The following is a 23,374-nucleotide window of genomic DNA, read 5'->3' as shown; positions in this document are numbered from 1 at the left end:
AAAATGGGATGTAAACACTAGTTGCCATCATAACCAGTTCCAGTTCTGCTTCTTGATAGGTGCTAGACAATTTAGGATATGTAAGAGTGTGGTAGTGTTTGTTGATTTCTTCCCTGACATGAAAGAGTGAACGAATGCAGGGTTACTGGGTGACATTTGGGTATTTAAGGATATTTTATCATATGGTTGCATTGTTACATTGTGTATTTTAAGGGAGTCTTTTGTGTGGCCCGAGAGGTATTAGTGGCTTAATTTTTGTTATGTTTTTTAGAAACTTTTTTAAAAACTAAAAAAACACTTTCAGGTCTTAATTTGAAACTTCAAAAGCAGTAATTAAACTCAAGTTTTAATAGGTTAGAAGATTATTATGAACCCCAAAATTCAATTACTTAACTGAATAACTTTTATAATACCTATTTCAGTATATCTCACATGCAGTGATTAAAATTTTTAACTAACATAAATGATTAAAATTTTAAAGATGGTCAAATTAGAGTCTCCATTATTAAAGATGAATCAAATCTAAAAGTAATGCCCTTTGTTCCTTGGCCTAAGGATAACTAAAAGTAACACAACAAATAGTATGTCAGGAAAAAAGAGGAAGAAGTCTAATAGTTATTTTTTCAAAAGAACTTATAATTCACCTAAAAATACTTTCACGTATTTTTAAAAGATTGCCATGAATGGAGAATAAAATGTAATGTTTTATTTTTAATTCTTTACACCATCCTCATTTCATAGTAAAGATAGTTTGTATTGTCATTTCTCAACAGAACTGTATTTTGTTACTTCCAGCTTAACCATTGTATCTTTCTAAGGTATTAATGTAAATGTATTTTAATATGATTTTTCATCTCACTAAATATGATATCACCCTAGAAAAATAAGGTGGAAGATGCCTAACTGTTAATTTTTCAAATTAATTTCAAATCCTTTTGTAACATTTTAAAAAACTTTAGTATCAGGAGTTTTTCACATTTTCTCATTTTAAAAATTCATAGTAATAGTTCCTGTTCTACTCAAAGTTTTATTTATCTTTACTGATAACTTTCCTTTTTTGTTTTAACATTCTTTTTTTTTCCCACTCAATCAACAAGGACATTATTTTTATAAAGTTCTATTTATAGCAATATTTGTTATATTATCTGATTTTTAAATGTTTATTAAGGTGTTGTTTTTTTTATCATTATTCTTGATAATTCCATACTTCTTTTTGCCTTTTTGGAAATGACACTAAAATTCATTATTTTATATGTGTTTTTCTTCTTCATTGAATACATAGTGACTGGAAGTTTGAGACTTTTAACAATAGGACTTTTCTAGGAAAATTCCTTCGGCAATGTAATAATGAATTAATGGAATATTTCTGTTGATGAAGAGTTTTGCTTTTACTTACAAATACCTTGTTTTTAAACTTTTCAAGATTAACCATCCAGATATGGTTTAATACACAGAAATTTTAAACGTTATCCTTGACGACATTTGTACTGCTTTATCAACTGGAAACACGGAAAGGAAGAAGACGTGCAATTCTGTTGTATTTTTGTTTTAACAAATACTTAATGAATTCCTACAATACGCTCTTAGGCACGATAGAAGGTTCAAAAAGCTTTTTATCCCACTGAAGTAAGAAAACAAGATCTATATTGCTTATTTATTCACTATATAGAGTGTATTTTATGTTTTAAGTGTGATATTATATGTTTTAAGGGGATAGAACGGTAGAAATCATGTTTTGTACTCTCGAGGAGCTTACCATCTTATGCAGGATAGTGAATAGGCAATTCTGGTAGAAAGATGAGTGCTATGATGGGAGAGAGAGATGGACTATAGGAATACAGAGGGAAATTGAACCCAGGGTCAGAGAATTACGCAAGGATTCTTGTTTCTAAGCTGGAATTTGAAGAATGACAAAGTATTAGAAGTCCAGAAAGTATTTCAGGCAGAAGCAAATTGCATGGGGAAAATATGGTTGACTGGAGAGAGCAGAGTTGTGTGGAACACTGATTAATTTAGTTCATATAGCTAAGACACAAAATAGGAATTTAGGAAGGGGCAGGGGGTAGTTGAAAAAATGGCAAAATATAAAACTACTGATGGAGGCATAGCACAAATTGTGAGGTCAGCATCAGTTAATGAAAAAAAAAAAAAATCTGGAGCCCTAATAGTATCAGTATTGGGGAAGAATAGATATATTTGAGAGACATCCATGAAGTAGAATCAGTCTTAGAGAATAGAAGAATAAAGTTTAACATCAGGTTTTTGGCTTGGACATCGGGGTAGGTGATTGTAATAGTCACTTTAGGTGTTCAGTTTTAGACATATAAAGTTTGAGATATCTAGTGGGGTATCCAAGAAAAGATTTTAGGATGCAACTAGTTACGAGTTTTTGTTCAGGAGAGAGGTCTCGGCTTGAGATAAAGATTTGGGGGCCAGCAAATAATTCAAGCCATGAGAGTGAAAGGGACTGTTCAGTATAAAATGTGAAGAACATAGGGTCTCAAAGCCACAGAGTTATAGAGAAAAGAAAAGATGTGTACAAAAGGAGACTAATGAGAGTAGCCAGGAGAAAAGAGGAAAGCCAGCAGAGAATGGTGCCAGGAAGTATGTTTTAAGAAGGAAAAAAAACAACAGTGTAAAGTGTTAATAAGAGGTCAGTTCGGTCTTGAAATCTTCTATGTAGCACAAGAGGTTATTTTAAAGTCAGAACTCTTATGATTGAGTAAATGCAGGAAGAAGAAATGAAGAAAATTAGCACAGAAAAATGTAAATGGCAGATTGGTGAGGAAATAGGGAAGTAGTGAGAGGAAGCCCAGTTGAAGGATGTTTAGATGCCAATGGGAAGAAGCCACTGGAAAATGAAAGACTTAAGTAGAAAAATGAGATGGCAAGTAGGGGAAATGGAGTGAAGCCCCTGACGTGATAGTGGGATATCCTGAGAATCGTTATAGAGATTGGTTTTGGCCAGAAGAGTCCTTTCTCTCCTAAGACATGAGAATGCATGTGTGCATGCTAAGTTGCTTCAGCCATGTCCAACTCTGCGACACTATGGACCACAGCCCGCCAGGCTCCTCTGTCCATGGAATTCTCCAAGAGAGAATACTGGAGTGGGTTGCCATGCCCTCCTCCAGGGGATCTTCCCCATCCAGGGATAAAAGCCTCATCTCTTACGTCTCCTGCATTGCAGGCAAGTTCTTTTACCACTAGTGCCACCTGGGAAGCCAAAAACATGAGAATAGTGGGAATGATTTTTAGGAGGATGCAAATCAGTGTATAATTTATGGGGAGAATGTCTAGGATAGTAGACTATTTTCTATGAATCAAGAGGTAATCTAAGAGTTTTATGGTGAGTATTGAGCTCTGGATAATGTTTGAAATACTGTCTCAATAAGTAATAGGATTGAACACCTTGTGATTTTATCTCAGTTGCCAGAATGTAAAGCTTGGGAGAAAGATGGGCCATTATACTTAATAGTAACTGTGTTCACCAAGTGGGTGTAACAGAAGGAAAAGAGATCAAACTAAGAATTTATTCTTTGAATTATGATAAACTATGTGATCAAACTACTTCTAAGAAGTCTTTTCCTCATAGCTGCACACAGTATAGATTAGAAGGGAGGACAGAAGGGGTATGTGAAGGACCAGTTGTAAGAGACGGTTTTTGTGGTGATAGTGATCTAAAGTTACGTGTGACTATTGAAAATAATAATATAGACCTCTTTAATGTCAGTGTTGTTTGAGTTCCTAAAGCAAATGTGTGCCTTTTCCTAATTGATATACAGCTGGATATAATAAATGGACTTCGGACACCTCTGAAGTTTTAGGCCAGAATAACCTAGTATGTACTTAAAGCTACTATCCTCATATTATTTTTCCTAAAATGTTAAATTTTTCCATAAAAATTCAAATCTCAAGTTTACACTTTCAATTGGATTCTGAGATGACTGAAAAAAGTTCAGTTTGTCAGTTTCTCCGGTTTTGTCATCTGTCCTCAAAAATGACTTTTCTCTCTATGTATATATATTTTTTTCATTCAGAATTCTGATTTTCACTGAGATATGGGTGATTTGAAATTGATATACTCTTTTAATTACCTAAAACTGAAACTAACCACTCATCCTTCTCTGGTCCTGCCAATGAACATTTTACCATGTTTTTCTGAGTCCTAACTCAAGATATTCTTTTAAATTTGTATGGTTGAGGCAACCTCAGCACAGAATATCCTTTAACAGTTAAAAATAAAATTTAGAGTTACTTCATGTAACGTTCAGCATCATATTACCTAATGGAAATTATGAAGCACTAGAGTAGATGATTTTCTAAATTTCATTTTGATAGAAAAATGTTTCCAGATGATTCAGTCACTTTAATCTGGTTTACTACACAAGCATTCCAAAGTTATATTCCAGGAAAGACTGGTCCACCAAGATGTTCTGTGTGCAGAGTGTTCTGTAGTCGAGTAACATTGCCAAGTGCTCAGTTCTTTCTTGCGCTTACTGAATCACAGTGCCCCATTAGTATGTTAAAACACGTTCTCCAAACTTCCTGTCCCGTAGAACATAGCTTGCACACTAAGTCACTTCAGTTGTGTCAACTCTGCGACCCCGTGGCTCATCTGTGCATGGGACTCTCCAGGCATGAATGCTGGGATGGGTTGCCATGTCCTTCTCCAGGGGATTTTCCTGACCCAGGGATCAAACCAGTATCTCTTAAATATCCTGCCTTGGCAGGCGCCGCTAGCGCCACCTGGGTAGCCCCAGAACATAGTTTTGGCAACATAATTAGGAAACACTGCTCTACATAGTTTCCTTCTAGGCTTTCTCTGTACTTACTGTGATGTTACCAGAAAGAATGCAGTGACTATAAATATATAAGTTAATTTATGTACTAGACTTGTTCTTGTACTTAAATTGTTAGAGTAATCAAAATTAAATTGTAAGTGCTTTACTAAGATTCACCATGAAAAGATGACTCTAGTAAATACATTCAGGCCAAAATAATCACATTTTGATAAATCTGATTTATAAGTTTCATTTTTGTATAGATTTTATTTCATAATCAAGAAAGGAAGTAGCAGTCAGTTCAGGTGGCTTTCCTTCTGTATTAAAAACCATGAGAAAATACCTTACGAGTTTAGGAAAACATATGAGATCAGAGTCTCCTTGAGTCTTAATTAAACCACACTCTTAATTTGGTCAGAACTGGATAAAAAAAGACATTTTAATGTAAAAAATAATAAATATATCGACCTGTTCTTTTTTACATGGGCTTTATATTACCGTCTTATTACTTGCCAGTGCCATCAGTAAAAATGTTAAAACTGTGACCCAGTAATTTAAAGCATTCTAATGAAATAAAAAAGGCTTTAATAAAATGCATTCTGTTTACATTTAGATATTTTCCCCATCATTGTAATTTTCATAGAAACTGACTAAAAAGAAGAGTTAGGTTTTAAAGAGTTTTAGTGTAGTATTTTTGCTATATGAAACAGCTATTTTGGTAATTCCTTATCTTTTTTTTCCTAGAATTTTTCTCACATATCTTATATCTCATTGCTTTGTCAACCATTACAGAATATTCTGCTTTACTAATTGCCCCATATCTTTAATGGAAAACTATTCCATTTATTCAACAAATATTGTATATTTTTCTTTTGATCTACTGGGCATTGTTAGACATTAGAGTTACAAAGTAACTCAGGGAACTTAGCAAAAAATATTTCAAGTTATTTTTTCAGTTTGACAACATAATTAGTAAAACTTGAAGAAAGATAATTTGGTTGACTCACCCTATTAATGGATATGAAGTACAGCACTATTTTCAAACAAGATTAACTTTCCAAATTGCGTCTGGCCCCCAGCCTGCCTTGTTAGTAGTTTTATTGGAATATTGCCATGATCATTCACCTATGTGTTTTGTCTGTTGCTGTTTTATGCTGCAGAAGCTGAATTGAGTAGTTGCAACAGATCCTAAAGCCCACAAAGCCTAAAATATCCTGACCCTTTGCAGAAAAAGTTTGCTGACCCATTTTTACTGGTAGAATTTTGATGTGATGTGACTAGAAAAAAATTTATTGTCTTTTTTTTGTTTTTAGTAAATTAAGATTATTATATCCAGTTCATTCCCAAAACCCATCCACTCCCTCCCTGTTGTCCACTCTGTCTTTCCACACAATCCACTACATTTCTGACATGTAGTTATTTTATTTTTTCTTATCTCCCTGGGACAAGACCTGTCTGTATCCAGCAGAGTGGTGCTGGGGGAGCCATCAATGCCAGTTTTGTTCTGTTTTGTAAATCTTTATTCTCTCCCTGCAGCCTCCAGACCTGCTTTGTCTATCTGAGGTAAGTGGTTCAAGGGTCACCCTTCTCTTCCTTAACCAGCTGCTACCACCTGTTAGAGATTTATTTCAGTACTTCACACCTTAAATTCCTGCCTCAGATGTTCTCTTCTCCGCTTTTCTACCCTTTTATCTTCTCTATTCATTTAGTAATTCAAAATCTTTAGTTCAGCCCTCATGACTACTGTATTTTTCTCATTTGTCCTATACTGAGCTGAGTATTCTGTGATTATCATAATAAACAGCCTACTGAATTCACCTATTGTTTAATTACAAACAACAACAACAACAAAGGCAGAGCAGGTATCTGAATGATTTCATCCTGTCATGTTTTTTCCTCCTTGTTTTTGTTAATTTTAAGCAAGACCTTGGCTTCATTTTTTCCCCTCCAATTCCATTTCTAGGCAACCTGGAAAATTCATTTGTTTGCTTCTTTGTGTGTTATATAAATGTATAGAATGATAGATTTTAGAAACCAGTATCTGTAGACCCCATTAATTTATTCTTTCAAAAATTTTTGTCTCCTGTGTTCCAGGCAGTATGGTAGTCATATGGAATATGAAGGGGGACAAAACCAGATGTCACTCCATTCATGGTCAGCTTTGGAGAGGCAGACATTTGAGAAAACTTAAACAGATCTTACAGGTTCTTAATTCATAGGTGGTGCTGTGAGAATGGGCTTCCGTTTTAGCTCAGTCAGTAAAGAATCTGCCTGCAGTGCAGGTTTTCCGGGTTTGATCCCTGGGTTGGGAAGATCCCCTGGAGAAGGAAATGGCAACTCACTCCAGTATCCTTGCCTGGAAAATCTCATGGACAGAGGAGCCTGGTGGGCTGCAGTCCACGGGGTCACAAAGAGTCGGGCACGACTGAGCGACTAACATTTACTTACTTACTTACGATGAGAATTCCTTATAGGGAGATCTTACCAAGTCAGCAAAGTGAAGGAAGGCTTCTCTGAGGAAGTGTCCATTGAACTGAGCTGTGAAGAATGAGTAGGCATCAACTAGGCCAAGTGGCAGAATGGGGAGGGGAGGAATGACTTGCCAGGAAGAAAGGAGTGAATGTGAAAAAAACATGAGGCTTGGTATTCCTCGTGGAATTAGAGAGATAAGACTTGACTGGTGTGTCTTGAGTCAAGAGAGAAGGAGGAGCATGATGTCACATGTGAACGTTGAAGAGTATGTCAGGGGCAGACCACGCAGGTTCTCAGAAGCCGTGTTTGTGTCCTTTCAGTGGCTGATTTCACTCCACTAGTCAGGCAACACCAGTGCCTATCCGGGGACTCTACTGACCCAGGTTCTAAGAGGACATTCCATTTTTTGGTGGCAACACAGTTGTATCCGGTCCTGTATGGCCTCTAGGTATTTTCCATCTGGTCCTTCTCAGTGGTCTTTTTCAGAGCCTTGGAAAACATGTATGTCTGATCAGTATTGATCTGCAGACTCACAGGGAGCTCTGGAGCCAGCTCTCTCTGCCCCTCTCTTTCCTGTTCTCCACACATTCTAGTCACCCTGGACGCCTCTACATCTAAACTCTGTCTTCCCTTTTCAGGAAGATTCCCAAGCTCTGTTTGGGTTCCTCCTATATTGCAGTCTGGAAACTCTCTAAGCAGTAAACCATAGCAAATTTTAGGACTTATCACCTTTTATTTCCTTTTTTTCAGGAATCACAGTCATCTCTACTTTCTGTCATCCTTTATCTTAGAAACATTATTTCATTTATTTAGTGTGCTGTTTATAAAGTGAGAGGGCAGATTCTTGTTACCTCATCATGGTCAGAAAAAAATGTCCCAGATTAACTTTTTAACAAATATTTATCCAACTGCAGTATGCTAGGTGATAATGATAATATACTGAGCAAGACCAACAGGGATTTATACTTTCATCAAGCTTGTATTTTATTGGGAGGGGGAAAAATAGAAAACACAGGCAGTGGTAAAATCTGATGAAATTAGGTGATACAAGGATATTTTTGTAAAGCTGCTTTAGGGTTAGTACTCAGAAAAATTGAGATAACTAGAATATCATTGATAACAGAAACTGAGTATGGATGAGAGCTGACAGTATAAAAAAAGCAAGCATGGGACCCCAACTTGAGAAGTGGCAACATGCATTAGCCAGGTAGAGTGGGATGACTTGAATTGACAGGAAGAAACGAGGAAAAGCAGTACTGAGTCTCAAAAAAAAAAAAAGAGTATGTTTAGAGATTTATTGTCTCACAGTTCTGGAGACTGGAAAGTCTAAGATCTGGAGGATTCTGTTTCTGGTGAGAGCTCTCCTGGCTTGCAGGACACTCTCCCATTCTATGGTGTCTCCTTTTCAATAGGAACTTCAGTCCTGTTGGATTATTGTTGTTGTTGTTCAGTCATGTCTGACTCTTTGCAAACCCCATGGAGTGCAGCACACCAGGCTTCCCTGTTCTTCACCATCTCCCAGAGCTTGGTCAAACCCATGTCCATCGAGTTAGTGATGCCATCCAACCATCTTGTCTTCTGTCATCCCCTTCTCCTCCTGCCTTCAATCTTTCCCAGCATCAGGGTCTTTTCTAATGTGTTGGGTCTTTGCATAAGATAGCCAAAGTATTGGAGCTTCAGCTTCAGCATCAGTCCTTCCAATGAATATTCAGGATTGATTTCCTTTAGGATTGACTGGTTTGATCTTCTCGCAGTCCAAGGGACTCTCAAGAGTCTTCTCCAATACCACAGTTCAAAAGTATCAATACTTCAGCACTCAGCCTTCTTCTTTTTTTTTTTTTTTTTTAATCATCCAACTCTCACAGCCATACATGACTACTGGAAAAACCATAGCTTTGACTAGACAAATGTTTGTTGGCAAAGTAATGTCTCTGCTTTCTAATATGCTGTCTAGGTTGGCCATAGCTTTTCTTCCCAGGAGCAAACGTCTTAACTTCATGGCTGCATCACCATCTGCAGTGAATTTGGATCCCAAGAAAATAAAGTCTGTCACTGTTTGCATTGTATCCCTATCTATTTGCCATGAAGTGATGGGACTGTGGTTTTTCCAGTGGTTAAGTATGGATGTGAGAGTTGGACTATGAAGAAAGTTGAGCGCCGAAGAACTGATACTTTTGAACTGTGGTGTCCTCATTAGAAGAGTTGACTCATTGGAAAAGACCCTGATGCTGGGAGGGATCGGGGGCAGGAGGAGAAGGGGACGACAGAGGATGAGATGGCTGGATGGCATCACCAACTCGATGGACATGAGTTTGAGTAAACTCCAGGAGTTGGTGATGGATAGGGAGGCCTGGTGTGCTGTGATTCATGGGGTCGCAAAGAGTCGGACATGACTGAGAGACTTAACTGAACTGATGAGACCAGATGGCATGATCTTCGTTTATTCAACATTGAGGTTTTTTATTTTTTTATTTTTATTAGTTGGAGGCTAATTACTTTACAATATTGTAGTGGTTTTTGTCATACATTGACATGAATCAGCCATGGATTTACATGTATTCCCCATCCCGATCCCCCCTCCCACCTCCCTCTCTACCCGATCCTTCTGGGTTTTCCCAGTGCACCAGGCCCGAGCACTTGTGTTTTAAGCCAGCTTTTTCACTCTCCTCTTTCACTTTCATCAAGACGCTCTTTAGTTCCTCTTCACTTTCTGCATAAGGGTACTGTCATCTACATTTCTGAGGTTATTGATCCTTCTGGCATCTTGACTCCAGCTTGTGCTTTATCCAGCCTGGCATTTCGCATGATGTACTCTGCGTAGAAGTTAAATAAGCAGGGTGACAATATACAGCCTTGACATAATCCTTTCCCAATTTGGAACCAGTCCATTTTTCCATGTCTGGTTATAACTGTTGCTTGACCTCCATTCAGGTTTCTCAGGAGGCAGGTAAGGTGGTCTGGTATTGCCATCTCTTTTAAGAATTTTCCACAGTTTGTTGTGATTGACACAGTCAAAAATTTTAGCATTGTCAGTGAAGCAGATGGTTTTCTGGAATTCTCTTGCTTTTTCAATGATCCAGCGGATGTTGGCAATTTGATCTCTGGTTCCTCTGCTTTTTCTAAATCCAGCTTGAACATCTGGAAGTTCACGGTTCACATACTGTTGAAGGCTCACTTGGAAAATTTTGAGAATTACTTTACTAGCATGTGAAATGAGTACAATTGTGTGGTAGTTTGAGCATTCTTTGGCATTGCCCATCTTTGGGATTGGAATGAAAACTGACCTTTTCCAGTCCTGTGGCCACTGCTGTGTTTTCCAAATTTGCTGGCATATTGAGTGCAGCACTTTCACAGCATCATCTTTTAGGATTTGATATAGCTCAGCTGGAATTCCATCACCTCCACTAGCTTTGATCATAATGATGCTTCCCAAGGCCCACTTGACTTTGCACTCCAGGATGTTTGGCTCCAGGTGAGTGATCACACCATCGTGCTTATCTGGATCATGAAGATCTTTTTTGTATAGTTCTTTGGTGTATTCTTGCCACCTCTTCTTAAAATCTTCTGCTTCTGTTAAGTCTATACCATTTCTGTCCTTTATTGTGCCCATCTTTGCATGAAATGTTCCTTTGGTATCTCTAATTTTCTTGAAGAGATCTCTAGTCTTTCCCATGCTATTGTTTTCCTCTGTTTCTTTGCATTGTTTACTTAGAAAGGCTTTCTTATCTCTCCTTTCTTATCTTTGGAACTCTGCATTCAGATGGATATATCTTTCTTTTTCTCCTTTGCCTTTCACTTCTTTTCTCAGCTGTTTGTAAGTCCTCCTCAAACAACTGTTTTGCACTGTTGCATTTTTTTTTTTTTTCCCTTTGGAATGGTTTTGATCACCACCTCCTGTACAATGTCACGACCCTTGGTCCATAGTTCTTCAGGCACTCTGTCTGTCAGAGCTAATCCCTTGAATCTATTTGTCACTTCCACTGTATAATCATAAGAAATTTGATTTAGGTCATACCTGAATGGCCTAGGGATTTTCCCTGCCTCCTTCAATTTAACTCTGAATTTGGCAATAAGGAGTTCTTGATCTGAGCCACAATCAGCTCCCCCGATCTTGTTTTTGCTGACTGTATAGAGCTTCTCCATCTTCAGCTGCAAATAATATAATCAATCTGATTTCAGTATTGACCATCTGGTGATGTCCATGTGTAGAGTCATCTCTTGTATTTTTGGAAGAGGTGCTTGCTATGACCAATGCCTTCTCTTGGAAAAACTCTCTTAGCCTTTGCCCTGCTTCATTTTCTAGTCCAAAGGCAAACTTGTCTGTTACTCCAGGTATGTCTTGGCTTCCTAATTTTGCATTCTAGTCCCCTATGATGAAAAGGACATCTTTTTTTGGTGTTTGTTCTAGAAGGTCTTGTAGGTCCCCATAGAACCATTCAACTTCAGCTTCTTTGCACTAATGGTTGGGGCATAGACTTGGATTACTGTGATTTGAATGGTTTGCCTTGGAAATGAACATAGGTCATTCTGTTGTTTTTGAGATTGCACCCAAGTACTGCATTTAGGACTGTTATTGACTGTGAGGGCTACTCCATTTCTTCTAAGGAATTATTGGATTATGGCCTACCCTATGACTTCATTTCACCTTAATTACTCCTAAAGGCCCCATATCTCTTAACATATAAATCTGAGGATGGGGGATTGGAGGGGTGGTGGGAAGGGAGGGGGACACAATCCAGTCCCTAGCAGAAGAAACAGCCAAAAGTGTTGAATGTTGTTAGGAAGCCAAAAGGTCAAAAAACTAAAGATCCTTTGTTAGATTTATTTCACTGGTGACTTAGTAAGTGCTGTTTTCATGGAGCAAAAGCCCTGGAAGCTAGGTTGCCTCCTGCTGCTGCTGTTGCTGCCAAGTCGCTTCAGTCGTGTCCGACTCTGTGTGACCCCATAGACGGCAGCCCACCAGGATTCTCCAGGCAAGAACACTGGAGTGGGTTGCCATTTCCTTCTCTAATGCATGAAAGTGAAAAGTGAAAGTGAAGTCACTCAGTTGTGTCCGACTCTTAGCAACCCCATGGACCGCAGCCCACCAGGCTGCTCCGTCCATGGGATTTTCCAGGCAGGAGTACTGGAGTGGGGTGCCATTGCCTTCTCCGGGAAGCTAGGTTAAAGAATAAGAGGTATAGAAAATGGTGATAGCAAGTATAGGACAGCTCATTAAAGTAATCTGACGAAAAATAGTCAGTTCAATTCAGTCACTCAGTTGTGTCCGACTCTTTGTGACCCCATGGACTGCAGCAAGGCAGCCCTCCCTGTCCATCACCAACTCCCGGAGTAAACTCATGTCCATTGAGTCAGTGATGCCATCCAACCATCTCATCTTCTGTTGTCCCCTTCTCCTCCTACCTTCAGTCTTTCCCAGCATCAGGGTCTTTTCAAATTAAGTCAGTTCTTTACATCAAGTGGCCAAAGTATTGGAGTTTCAGCATCAGTCCTTCCAATGAATATTCAGGACTGATTTCCTTTAGGGTGGACTGGTGAGATCTCCTTGCAGTCCAAGGGACTCTCAAGAGTCTTCTCCAACATCACATTTCAAGAGCATCAGTTCTTTGGCGCTCAGCTTTCTTTATAGTCCAGTTCTCACATCCATACATGACTACTAGAAAAACCATAGCTTTGACTATGTTGGCAGAGTAATGTCTCTGCTTTTAATATGCTGTCTAGGTTGGTCAAAAGATTGAGTGAAGCCATAGTTGTTTTTTTAAGGAACGAGGGACCTTGCACTTGTTTAAACATGATGGTGAGGATCCAAAAGAGAAGAGATGGTCTATTATTTATCTATTGCCACAACTTGCTACATTTTACAAACCACATCAAAACTCATTAGCTCAAAGTAATTTAAGTATTTGAGTCAGTGATTGGCAAGTATGACTGGAGGTTCTTTGGATATTGGCTGGGCTCCCTCCAGTGTCTTGGGGTTAGCTGGCAATCGAGTGGAACAGCTTAGCCCTGCTCCTTGTGTCTCAGAGCCATCCAGCAAGCCAGCCAGGCATGTTCTCAGGGCGGAAGCAGAGGTGTAAAAGTGAACATAAATGTCCAGTTTCTCAACTTCAGCTAGCGTCATGTTTGCTGTTTATAAATAGCATGTTTGCTATTATCCCATTAAGCCAGAGCACATCACATAGGTGGGTCAGGATGGGAGGGCATGGTCAAATAGATAGGGCAGAGTGAATACAGTGATGGATGAAGAACCGAAGTCATTAATTAATCTGCCACAGATGTTATATTTAAGAAGGGTTGGAACCATTGATGATGATCATTGATAAGTTCCTGAGAAGGCCTATGGGAACAGGGTCAAAAAACATTTACATCATGCCAGGTTCTGTGATTGTCTACAGTTAATTGGCATTATTTTAGATAAACAGCTTCCTAATTGCTTTTACTTTCATATTTACTACTGAAATTTTATATTTTATTTATAAAGGTATCTGAATCATGTAGTTTCTGGATATTTGAATGCCTATTTTATATACTGCTTTAGGCACAGTTGTACTAATATGCAAGTTCACTAAGAAATTCAGGGATCCCTACAAGACTGAGAATCACTTCTAAATCACATAGCAGTGCAAACTATTCATTGAATCCTGAAGAAAATTTGTTTTTTGTACCTTTGATCTGACTATAGTTTCCGTCATTCCATTTAGCTAAAAATTCAGGTAGATATCTCACTTCTTAGTGAAATGATTAAATTCTAAATGTCGTCTTTTCAATTTTTGATTATTTCGGTTTGCTCTTTAATAATCATGGTAGTGCTAAGTAAGCACATCCTGCGTGTACCATGTGTGATCTTTTATTGAAAATGTAATTTTTCTAAAATTGGTAGCAGCAAGTTGCAACTCTAGGATTCTATTCTAAGACTTGGCTTTCAAGGTCTTGCTCCTAAACACCTGGTTCTTCTGCTCCTCCAGATAACCATATCAAATAACCAAAAGCAAATCCAGAGAAATGGCTGACTTAAAATTTCCCACTTTAACAATCTGCCAAAGCTTTTAAATTCATCAGTGTCTTACCAAAAGGCAATTTTACTCTTCAGATAAATTATATCTTTTAAAAACAAACAAATACAACAGCTGTACAACCTAACACTCAGTTTTCCAGCAAGAGAAAGGATTTATTTGGTCGTGTTAAAGCTCATGGTTGACTAGTGCACCATGTTTACCTGGCTGCATTCTATAGCTTTTTTACATTTGATCCTCCTCAAAGCCCAGAGATTCAAAATTAACCTGCTGTATACAAATTACTTGTTTAGTCGCTAAGTCATTTCTGACTCTTTTGCGACCCCATGGACTGAAGCCCATCAGGCTCCTCTGTCCATGGGATTTTCCAGGAAAAGAATACTGAAGTGGGTTGTCATTTCCTCCTCCAGGGGGTCTTCCTGACCCAGGGATAGAACTCAAGTCCCCTGCATTGCAGGCAGATTCTTTACTGCTGAATCACCGGGGAAACATATGGTAAAAATTGCAAAAACAGATTATATATGTATCTGCCATAGTTTATCCCCACACATGTAATGTTTTATTTTGATTTTTGTTATTAGTACTAATATTCACATTTATTGACTCCTTACTATGTGTCCAATCAGGCATATTACATGCATTCCCTATACCAGGTGCTTTATTTACATAAACTCATTTAATAGTCACATTACCCTTAAGATGTGATATTCTATCTTCACTATCCAGTTAAATTGAAGCTTAGAGGCTAAGGAGTGTACACTCAGCAGGTGAGTGATTTGATTTAGGATCAGAACTCAGGATCTAAAATCTCCTTCTGTCCCAATTTCCTGAAATTCTTATTCCTAAAGACCTATTTCAAATGTTAATCAATTTCTAGGATTAATCTTTCCCTTCTCTGTAATCCCTTTGTCCTTGGTTACTCCTTTTACTGCTTTTAATTCTGGTATTTTATGAATACTCCCTCCCCACCTGCCCTGCCCACCACCTCCTTACCAAGCTGCAAAACCCTTTAAAACAGATACCAGCACACACTTTTATATTCCTAATATATTAGGTAGATATTGTTAAGGATTTTACTTTACTTACCAGCAGACCTGGATGGTGAACACATGCCAGCTCCATGTAGAACTGAAACATTTTTTTCGTGTGGCACGGTCCTATATTGGCCTCCTAGAACCTAAGAACCATCAAATTTATATTCCAGTAGACAGTGATTTCATTTTTGTTACTTACTACTGAAAAACATGGGAATACACCTGTCTACTTCATGAAGGTTCTCTGCTCTAGTTTTGCACATTGACAGCCCTTTCATGTTATTTGGACAGATTTGTGGAGAGATCAGACCCAAAGATAGTGCTGAGCTGTAACAACTATCAGTGAATGGTTTTTTTTTTTTTTTTACTGAATTTCAGTCGGTAAAGAATGCCTGCAATGCAGGAGACCCGGGTTTGATTCCTGGGTTGGGAAAATCCCCTGGAGAAGGAAATGGCAACCCACTCCAGTATTCTTGCCTAGAGAATCCCATGGACAGAGGAGCCTGGCAGGCTGCAGTCCATGGGGTCACCAGGAGTTGGACACGACTTAGTGACTAAACTACTACTACAATAGAAGACACAATTTCCAGAGGAAAATAAGCCAAGTCACCCACTGGCATTAAATAAGTTCAAATTTGATGGTTTCTGGGACGTTATAGTAACTATTCAAATTCCAAATCCTAGGTCAGAGTTGCCTATCCATGCATATAGCTTGACTTCTTTCTTCCTTTGAAAAGATAACTTGTGTTCCCTGAAACTCAACCTAAAGAACACTCATGGTAGCTCTCATGTCAGTCTGTGCCCTGACATTTTCTTCTCACACTGGGAAATTAAAAGATATGACTAGCAGCTCCCTCTTTAAAGAAAATCCATGCTATAAACATATAGGTCTCTTGGATAAGGTTATGGCTGTAGACCTGACATGGAAAGTAAGTATTTTAAAGAAATAGATAAGTAGGTAGTAACAAGGGAGAAGCATGACAGAACACAACCCAAGAGTCCGCATGCAGGATAGCATAAACAGATCATAGGCCCTGAAGACTCACTCAGTTTTGTGACCTTGGGTCAGTCATTTTACTTCTATGAGCCTCAGTGGATGATTGTTAAAACTGAATGAGGTCAGTGTAAGAAAGGCTTGTAGCATCATGCCTGGTATATAGCAACTGCTTTATAAGTGATACTTTTAGACTTGTCTTGATTACACTAAAATGTTTTCTGCAATGTGACTGGCTTACTTTATTGTCTATATGACAGAAATGAACCATCACATACCTCCAGTAATAAGTAAAACAAATTTAAATTATTAGTTGTATATATGAAAAAATATTTTAGAATTATCAGTAATCATTAATCATTAAACACAAATAACTATTTGGATTTCCATGACTTAAAAAATTATTTTTTCCTTTCATACTTTCCAAATGCACATGTAAACCTTTATTCAGATGGTGGAGAGGGGCTCTGTCTTAGGGTGAGTGAAACTACTTAAGTATTGAAAATAGGCTGAGCTGTCTACATAATCATTGCAGGCAACCTTTGCCCTTATTCAGTCCTGTTTCTGATGATCTAATGAGAGTCAGTCAACATGCTTTAAAAACCAAATGGAGCTATAGACAAATGTAAAGGCTTAGTTTAACACTACATACTTTGGTGAAAGGGGGGGAAGCTAGGAGAGGTACTTATCCAAAGTAAGGCCCTGTCTATATCAAATAAAGAACCCAGATGGTACGTAAGGCCTGAATAAGGGCTGTGTTCTGTTCTTAGTATTCTGTAGATCACAGGTGCCCAAATTTTGAACACGTTGCTTTTTTGGTAGGTATGTATTAATTAAACATGTCAATCTGTATGTGGGTACTAACATTTATTTCTTTTTCTTGACTGATATTTTCTTTCCATGCATTTGTATAGTTTTGTGCACCTCTGGAGTTTGTGTTCCCAAATTTGGAGTTTACTCTCTAAAAAAAGTAACTTTAAAAATTTGTCTTTAAGTATTGAAAAGAACAATAATATAGTTATTGAGTATTACTCTGTAATGAATACTTTGTTAAATAGCAAAAAGAAAACAGAAGAGAAATTTTTATGACCACGACTTGTTGCTCAATGCCATTGTTTTCTTATTTGGGAGTTTGATACCTGATATACATACCTACCAAGATACCTCAATTAATATCATTGTGTTTGTATAGCTTCCTTTAGAGTTTCTCAAAGAGGCATATATCAAACTGTGTTTTGAAAATACCAATAAATATGAAGACTGGCAGTCCTAGGAGGAAGTAAAAGATTACTGTCATTAATCAGCTCTCTAAATTTTGGCTTTAAGTGATTTACTGTCTTTGGTAGTCTTTTAAGCTGTCATTTTGTTTCATATCTATAAAAATTGAAATCATGTCATTCAGTGAAACAATGTGGGAGAAACTCAGTGAAAATATGATAGTTGTTAAAATACTGTTTAACAGGTGAAATCTCTGGTTTATGGAATGACAAATGAGTCAGTTGTTTGAAGTTGCAAGGAGAGATCAGGAAATTGCTAGCGCAGTCTGGATGCTGCTGCCATTTACCAATTCTAGTAAGCCACTTTACTACACAGCTAAGCTTCCTCTTTACTCACGGGCAGAATCACTGACACGCAGTTAGAGAAAGCTTAGGAATGATGAGCCCAATTGAACTCATCAGTCATGTCAAATGAGCTAATGTATATCAAGCTGTTTCTAAACATAAGGACTTCCATCTCAAGATGTGAACTGACTTTTGTTAATATTACTTAAGACTTGGGATTACATGTGCATCACATGTGGAGTGGCTAGCTACCTTTGGACTGTTAAGTCTGTGATTTTAGAGAAGATTCTCATCAGAGCTAGTAGATGAGCAAGAGCGAGGACTGTATTTCAGCTGCAGTCCTGCGACTTGATTTTATTTGTACTGTAACTCTGACTCACTTTTATTGTCTCTTATGGTCTCAAGGCTGGTACAGTATACCAGCCTTACTTGGTTGTTAATGAAATGTGAGATAATGCATGCGAATGTGCCTAGAATATGGTAGGCATTCAACAGAGGTTAATTCCTTCTTGTGGTCAAACTGTCTGTGATCCTTGGAAGGTTAAAGGAAAAGTTAAAAGGGTTGAATTTGGCCAAGCTCAGTAGGTCAAATATCCTGAGGGATACTGATGAAATCCATATATGCTATTTTTTGTCCAGGGGTATCTGAGTCAGTTCTCAATTACTTATGTTGCATTCAGTTCATTAAGGCAGCAGGAGCTAAAAAAAAAAAAGACACAAATGCTGTTTAGAGGTCCAAATGGTAAAACTACTGAGTTTTCTAAGGTTGATCATTTCTTTGAAATGAAAGCAAAACTAAAGTGCTTTACACTTTTCTTTTCCAGCATGCTACAAGTGAAAACTGATGAGAAACTGAATTTGTCTGATGGGAATACAGCAAGTTGCCCTCTGAGCCCCATTAAGATGTGCCTTAATCATCCCATTGAATGGAATCTGAAGTTGACAGCAGCATCCCTAGCAAGCTGTACAGTTCATAACCAAAATCTCAAAAGTGAAGAGAAATAGATTGCAGTTCTTCTTGCACTATCCTTATTTTGTAAATCAACATTCTTTCTGCCAATAGCATTTATTGATTTTGAAATATTTCTGGTCTTGTGATTTGTCTATAAAATCATTAGCATTAATCATTTTGATTATATTCTTTGTATTTTTTACATGTTTTATGCCAGACCATTGTGGAATTTTGCAGTACAAATGGATTTTGATGTTTCTCTTTTTAATGGTATTTTGTGAATTTTTTACACCCTAAATATATAATTGTCCCCAGTTTTATTTCTGTACACAAAGTCTTAATATATAATGCATTGTGAAATTTAGAAGGCTAGTGTTGTAAAGATTTCTGATGACCTGACCCATGAACGGTTGTCTAACAGGTGGATACCAACTACCTCGAAGCAAATTGGTAAAAGGCAAAGGTATCTCTTAGAAGTATCTCTTTCAAAGTTATATATGTATAGAAAATTGATCATAGTTTATCATCAAGTGTTTCACTCATAGGGAGAATCTGATCAGTTATTTCTCTGTACTTTTTAACCTATGAAGTCTGTGGACTTTAAGAGCAATGGCACAACTGCATGTTTACTCTTCAGCATATCTGTGCCTCTTGCAGATAAGAATACTGTTTGGTTTTTTGTAAGTTATCAGTTTTGAATGAAAAATGGTAAATGGATTTACATCTATTGATTTTATTGTATTCTAGCCATTTATTTTAAAGTGTAAAAGGATGTCCTAAAATGAAGATAATATTCCTTTAGTAGTACAAAGCATAGCTTCATCATTGGCTTATGTGATTGTGTCTAAAACTTGAATAGTAAGAATACTCAAAGTTTGGTGCTTAAAGTTATTTTTCCCATGCCAGAGAAAGCAAGCTGTGGTATGGGGGTCCATGTAAGTATGTAAGAACATGGCTGATTCCCTTTGGATAGCTATGGATTAAAAGGGATTTAGTTTATTGAGATTCTAAAGACTTTTACTTACGGCATACCTTTTAAGACCTTATTTATCCCTACTTACCCCACCCCCCAAATAATTCTTTAAATGACAGGGATTTAACAAAAAGGCTTACATAAAGAATTTGAAGCACAGGAAAAGACAGCCAAGAGAATGAAAAACAATCATCTGTTTTTCAGTTTTATGTCACCACCGTATCTTCATTTTCCTTTTAGCTTAATAAGCATTCTTTGTAACTTCTGGGCTCCTTTTATATTTCTAAGTTGTATAAAGCATTTATACATATGTAACGTGGCAATCTGGCCCAGAAAAGCACAGCAGTCTTAACTTCAGCTCCATCAGAGTACATCACCTTAAAGAAATGGCCTCTCAGAAATAAACCTTAAAAAAAGCACAATTATTAAAACAGATCCAATGTTAGGGTATTTCTATTCTGAATGATAGGATTATCAGAGGGTAAAAGATGTTTTGTTGGATATTAACACAAGGAAAGAGGACGGATTTGGCAGAGTAAATTTCTTAAGTCAGGCAAGTGCCAAATTTATTCAGAAATTTAGTTGAAGAAATAGTGCTCATAAATTAGTATCTAGTGAACTTCCTGTCACATTCTTTTCCTACTAGTATTTTTTAATTACTCACAATAAATATCTTGTTACATCCCAAACACAGAAAACCCCATCATTAATATGTACATGTGAATATCTCCCTAACAAGGAAGCATCATAACATAAGCAAACTTGGGCTGTCACATGCAAACACTTTGGGGAAAAAAATCACCCACATAAGTAGCATTATCAAAATATTTTAAAGTGTAAGGATCACAAAGTTATCAAAATGATAACTTGAACTTGGATGCTGGGGACTCTGGTTCATCATACTAGTCTTCCCTGGAAATAAGCTTATTTCTGGCTAGTTTGTGGTATTTATTTGTCCTTAAGATGTCATTTTTAAAATGTGTTCTGCAGTGTTATTATCTATGTTGGATATGCCACAGCTAAGTCAAGTTTCTCAAAGCAAGCAGCCAGCTAGTTACACTTAGATGTTGCCCATGTGCCATGATTTTAAACATGAAAATTCATAAGGATCACCTGGGAGGCCTGTTAAAAGGCAGGTTCCTGGGCCCACCTTAGAGTCTTATTAAATCCATGGTTGATAGCAGATGGAGCAGTAAGCACACTTATAGATTCAATACAGGATAAAACAATGTGGAATCGCACACCAGAAATTTCTACAAGAATCAGACTTTAGTTTTCATACAAGGATAACTTTATTAAAGCAAAGAACTGAACATAATTTTAAAGGCCATTTCTCAAAGGACTCCACCTCCATCATTTCTTCTCCTAACTTTTATCTTCATTGAGAAATTGTGCAAGGTTAAGTTTACTTTTTTCTAGTGCTGCTGTTTTGGCTCGTCTTGGTAATCTCATCTTCATTTCTGATTCTGGCTCTGGAACTTCATGATCACTAAACAGATGTTGAAACACACCAATTTAAATATAAGCTTTAAAACCAGTTTATTTATAAATAAAACTTTGTTTCTGTCATTCTATCAGTGTGTGATTGATATCCTGACTCCATTGAGCTTAAAACTAAAATCTCAAAACCAAGAAACACTGACTGGCTATCTAGCTAAGTGAACCATGGAAAACCTAACTAATTTCTTTTTATATCTACATTGAACCTGGTCTTAATAAAGCAAAAAACAAAAATTTAAATTTCTATAATGAAGCTTATAATTAAACAGGAATCCTAGCAACTGCCCAAGAATTTTATGGGATATTCAAGTAGTGAAAAAAATAAGTTCTATTTATTTGGGCAAATAAATTCCTAAAACACTAAACAGCAAGTATCCCCAAAAGATATTTTCAATTTAATCAAACCTTTAAAATTACATACTGAAAATATGTACATTTTACCTATGAATGAATGAACACAAGACAGCTGTAAACATTCAGCTTCCAACAGAGGCTTATTGGCAGAAATCAAAAATAAGTTACACCACTGACACCATCCAAACTACAGGCAAAATTATTCTATCGTTATAAATGTAGAGGACCCAAATCTAAGCCTCAGTAGTTTGCCAATTCAAATACAGAGATGTCATACATACGTGATCTTTTAATTACATGAATAAATGGAAATATAATTTGAAAACATAATAATTACATAGTACTAAAAGTCATGTCAACCAATAGGAAAAGCACACAAACCAGAGGAAGTCAAATACTCCTGGATAATCTAAAAAGCTATACATTTTCAGATTATCTTGTTATATATTCACAATATAAGCAAACTACAATTTTTTTAACTTCTAGATAATTTTTTAAAAATGAAGATAGGCTTCTTTACATATTCTAGATGTACATGGCATACCTTTCAGAGTTAGCCTCAGCCTCAACAGTCTGACGTCTTCTGTTCGTTCTAGCTGAAGCTATCACTTTTCTCCGTCCTTAAAGACAGTATATAACTCATTATCAATTGCTCATTTTAAACCTACCACAGAGAAATGGAACCCAAGTAAGATTAAAATTTTACTAATTTCTTATGTAAGCTCTGACAATAGGCAAGGAAAAAGATGGAAACTGAGTTATACGGAGGCGAATTTTGTTAAATTTATTTGGGGAAAAGAAGCACGTGAAAAATGCTACATAAAGAGTATACCCCTTATGGCACAACGTATATATAGATCTAATGATAAGGTTAGAAAGATAGATTAAGCCCATAAAACAGGTCCTAAAGAAACAGAACTTTAATCAGTAAGGTATGGTTTCTTATAAAATACTTAAATTTTATAAGAAAATATTCAAATTACAAGGTCAATTCAAATGTGTGTCCTACAACATTTTAGAATAAAATTAAAGCCTTTATATGCTGGAGGGGGTTACAAAAGTTCTACCTGATAGAAAATTACAAAGTTACAAAGTAAAGTGGCCTGTGATGATCCTCATTTATGATAATAAAACATCATACATAAATGAAATTTGAGCTATTAAAAAAAATAAGAGGTGGAATTCTTGTAATATATCTGACTAAAAGCAATCTGGATCAAAGCCAAATTATTCTGTGTGGTCATTTGGTTGAAATTTATATACCATACATATTCAAGTGAGACTTTTTGCTTCTGTTTTCTTCCAACATTACATATTTGCTTGTAAACTTCTAATGCAGTTATCCCTAAGAAAACATCCAACAATATGGGACTAATGTGGAACAATATCTAGCAATTAGCATTCAAATAACTGGCTCCAAAACAATATCATGGCCAGATTCCATTTAGAAATAATTAAATCTTAAGAGAAAAGGGCTTCAAAAAAAAATTTTTTTAATGGTTGACTCATGAATGGAATTATTAGCATTCTTTAGTTTGCTTGGATGTGTTTTCTGATTCTTCTGTAACAAGCATGCATTGCTTTTGTAATAAGAAAATAATAAAAGATTAAAAAGACCTTGATTTTCAGATTTTTTTTCTAAGTGACCCCTAAACAGTCAACATTTACTTTATTCCAACAAATCCCTTATTGTTGGATATCCCTTGGAAAATTCCTGGGAAAATATGAAATAAAAGGAA

At 36.8% G+C, this 23,374-nt stretch overlaps 2 protein-coding genes across 5 annotated transcripts in view; one reads left to right on the top strand and one right to left on the bottom strand.

Annotated features, from left to right (window-relative positions):
- LCORL (ligand dependent nuclear receptor corepressor like) overlaps positions 1-23,251 on the top strand; it is a 169,328-nt gene extending 146,077 nt beyond the window's left edge. For 3 of the 4 annotated variants that reach the window (XM_043871084.1, XM_043871077.1, XM_043871073.1), the window contains one exon: positions 18,681-18,844. In XM_043871084.1, the coding sequence (XP_043727019.1) occupies positions 18,681-18,694 (14 nt within the window). In that variant the 3' untranslated portion in view covers positions 18,695-18,844. Of the gene's footprint in view, positions 1-18,680 lie in introns of all 4 variants that reach the window. The other variant, XM_043871087.1, reaches the window with a different exon arrangement.
- Positions 21,032-23,374, bottom strand: part of NCAPG (non-SMC condensin I complex subunit G) — a 41,634-nt gene continuing 39,291 nt past the window's right edge. Inside the window, exons 20-21 of the mRNA XM_043871089.1 lie at positions 22,180-22,255; positions 21,032-21,270 (exon numbers count right to left, since the gene is read on the bottom strand). Coding sequence (XP_043727024.1) covers positions 21,147-21,270; positions 22,180-22,255 — 200 coding nt within the window. The 3' untranslated portion in view covers positions 21,032-21,146. The remainder of the gene's footprint in view (positions 21,271-22,179; positions 22,256-23,374) is intronic.

This window comes from Cervus elaphus, chromosome 17 (assembly GCF_910594005.1).
Source record: "Cervus elaphus chromosome 17, mCerEla1.1, whole genome shotgun sequence".
Lineage (NCBI taxonomy): Eukaryota > Metazoa > Chordata > Mammalia > Artiodactyla > Cervidae > Cervus > Cervus elaphus.
The sequence above is the reverse complement of the archived record's forward strand: the minus strand, read 5'-3'. Positions and strand labels throughout refer to the sequence as shown.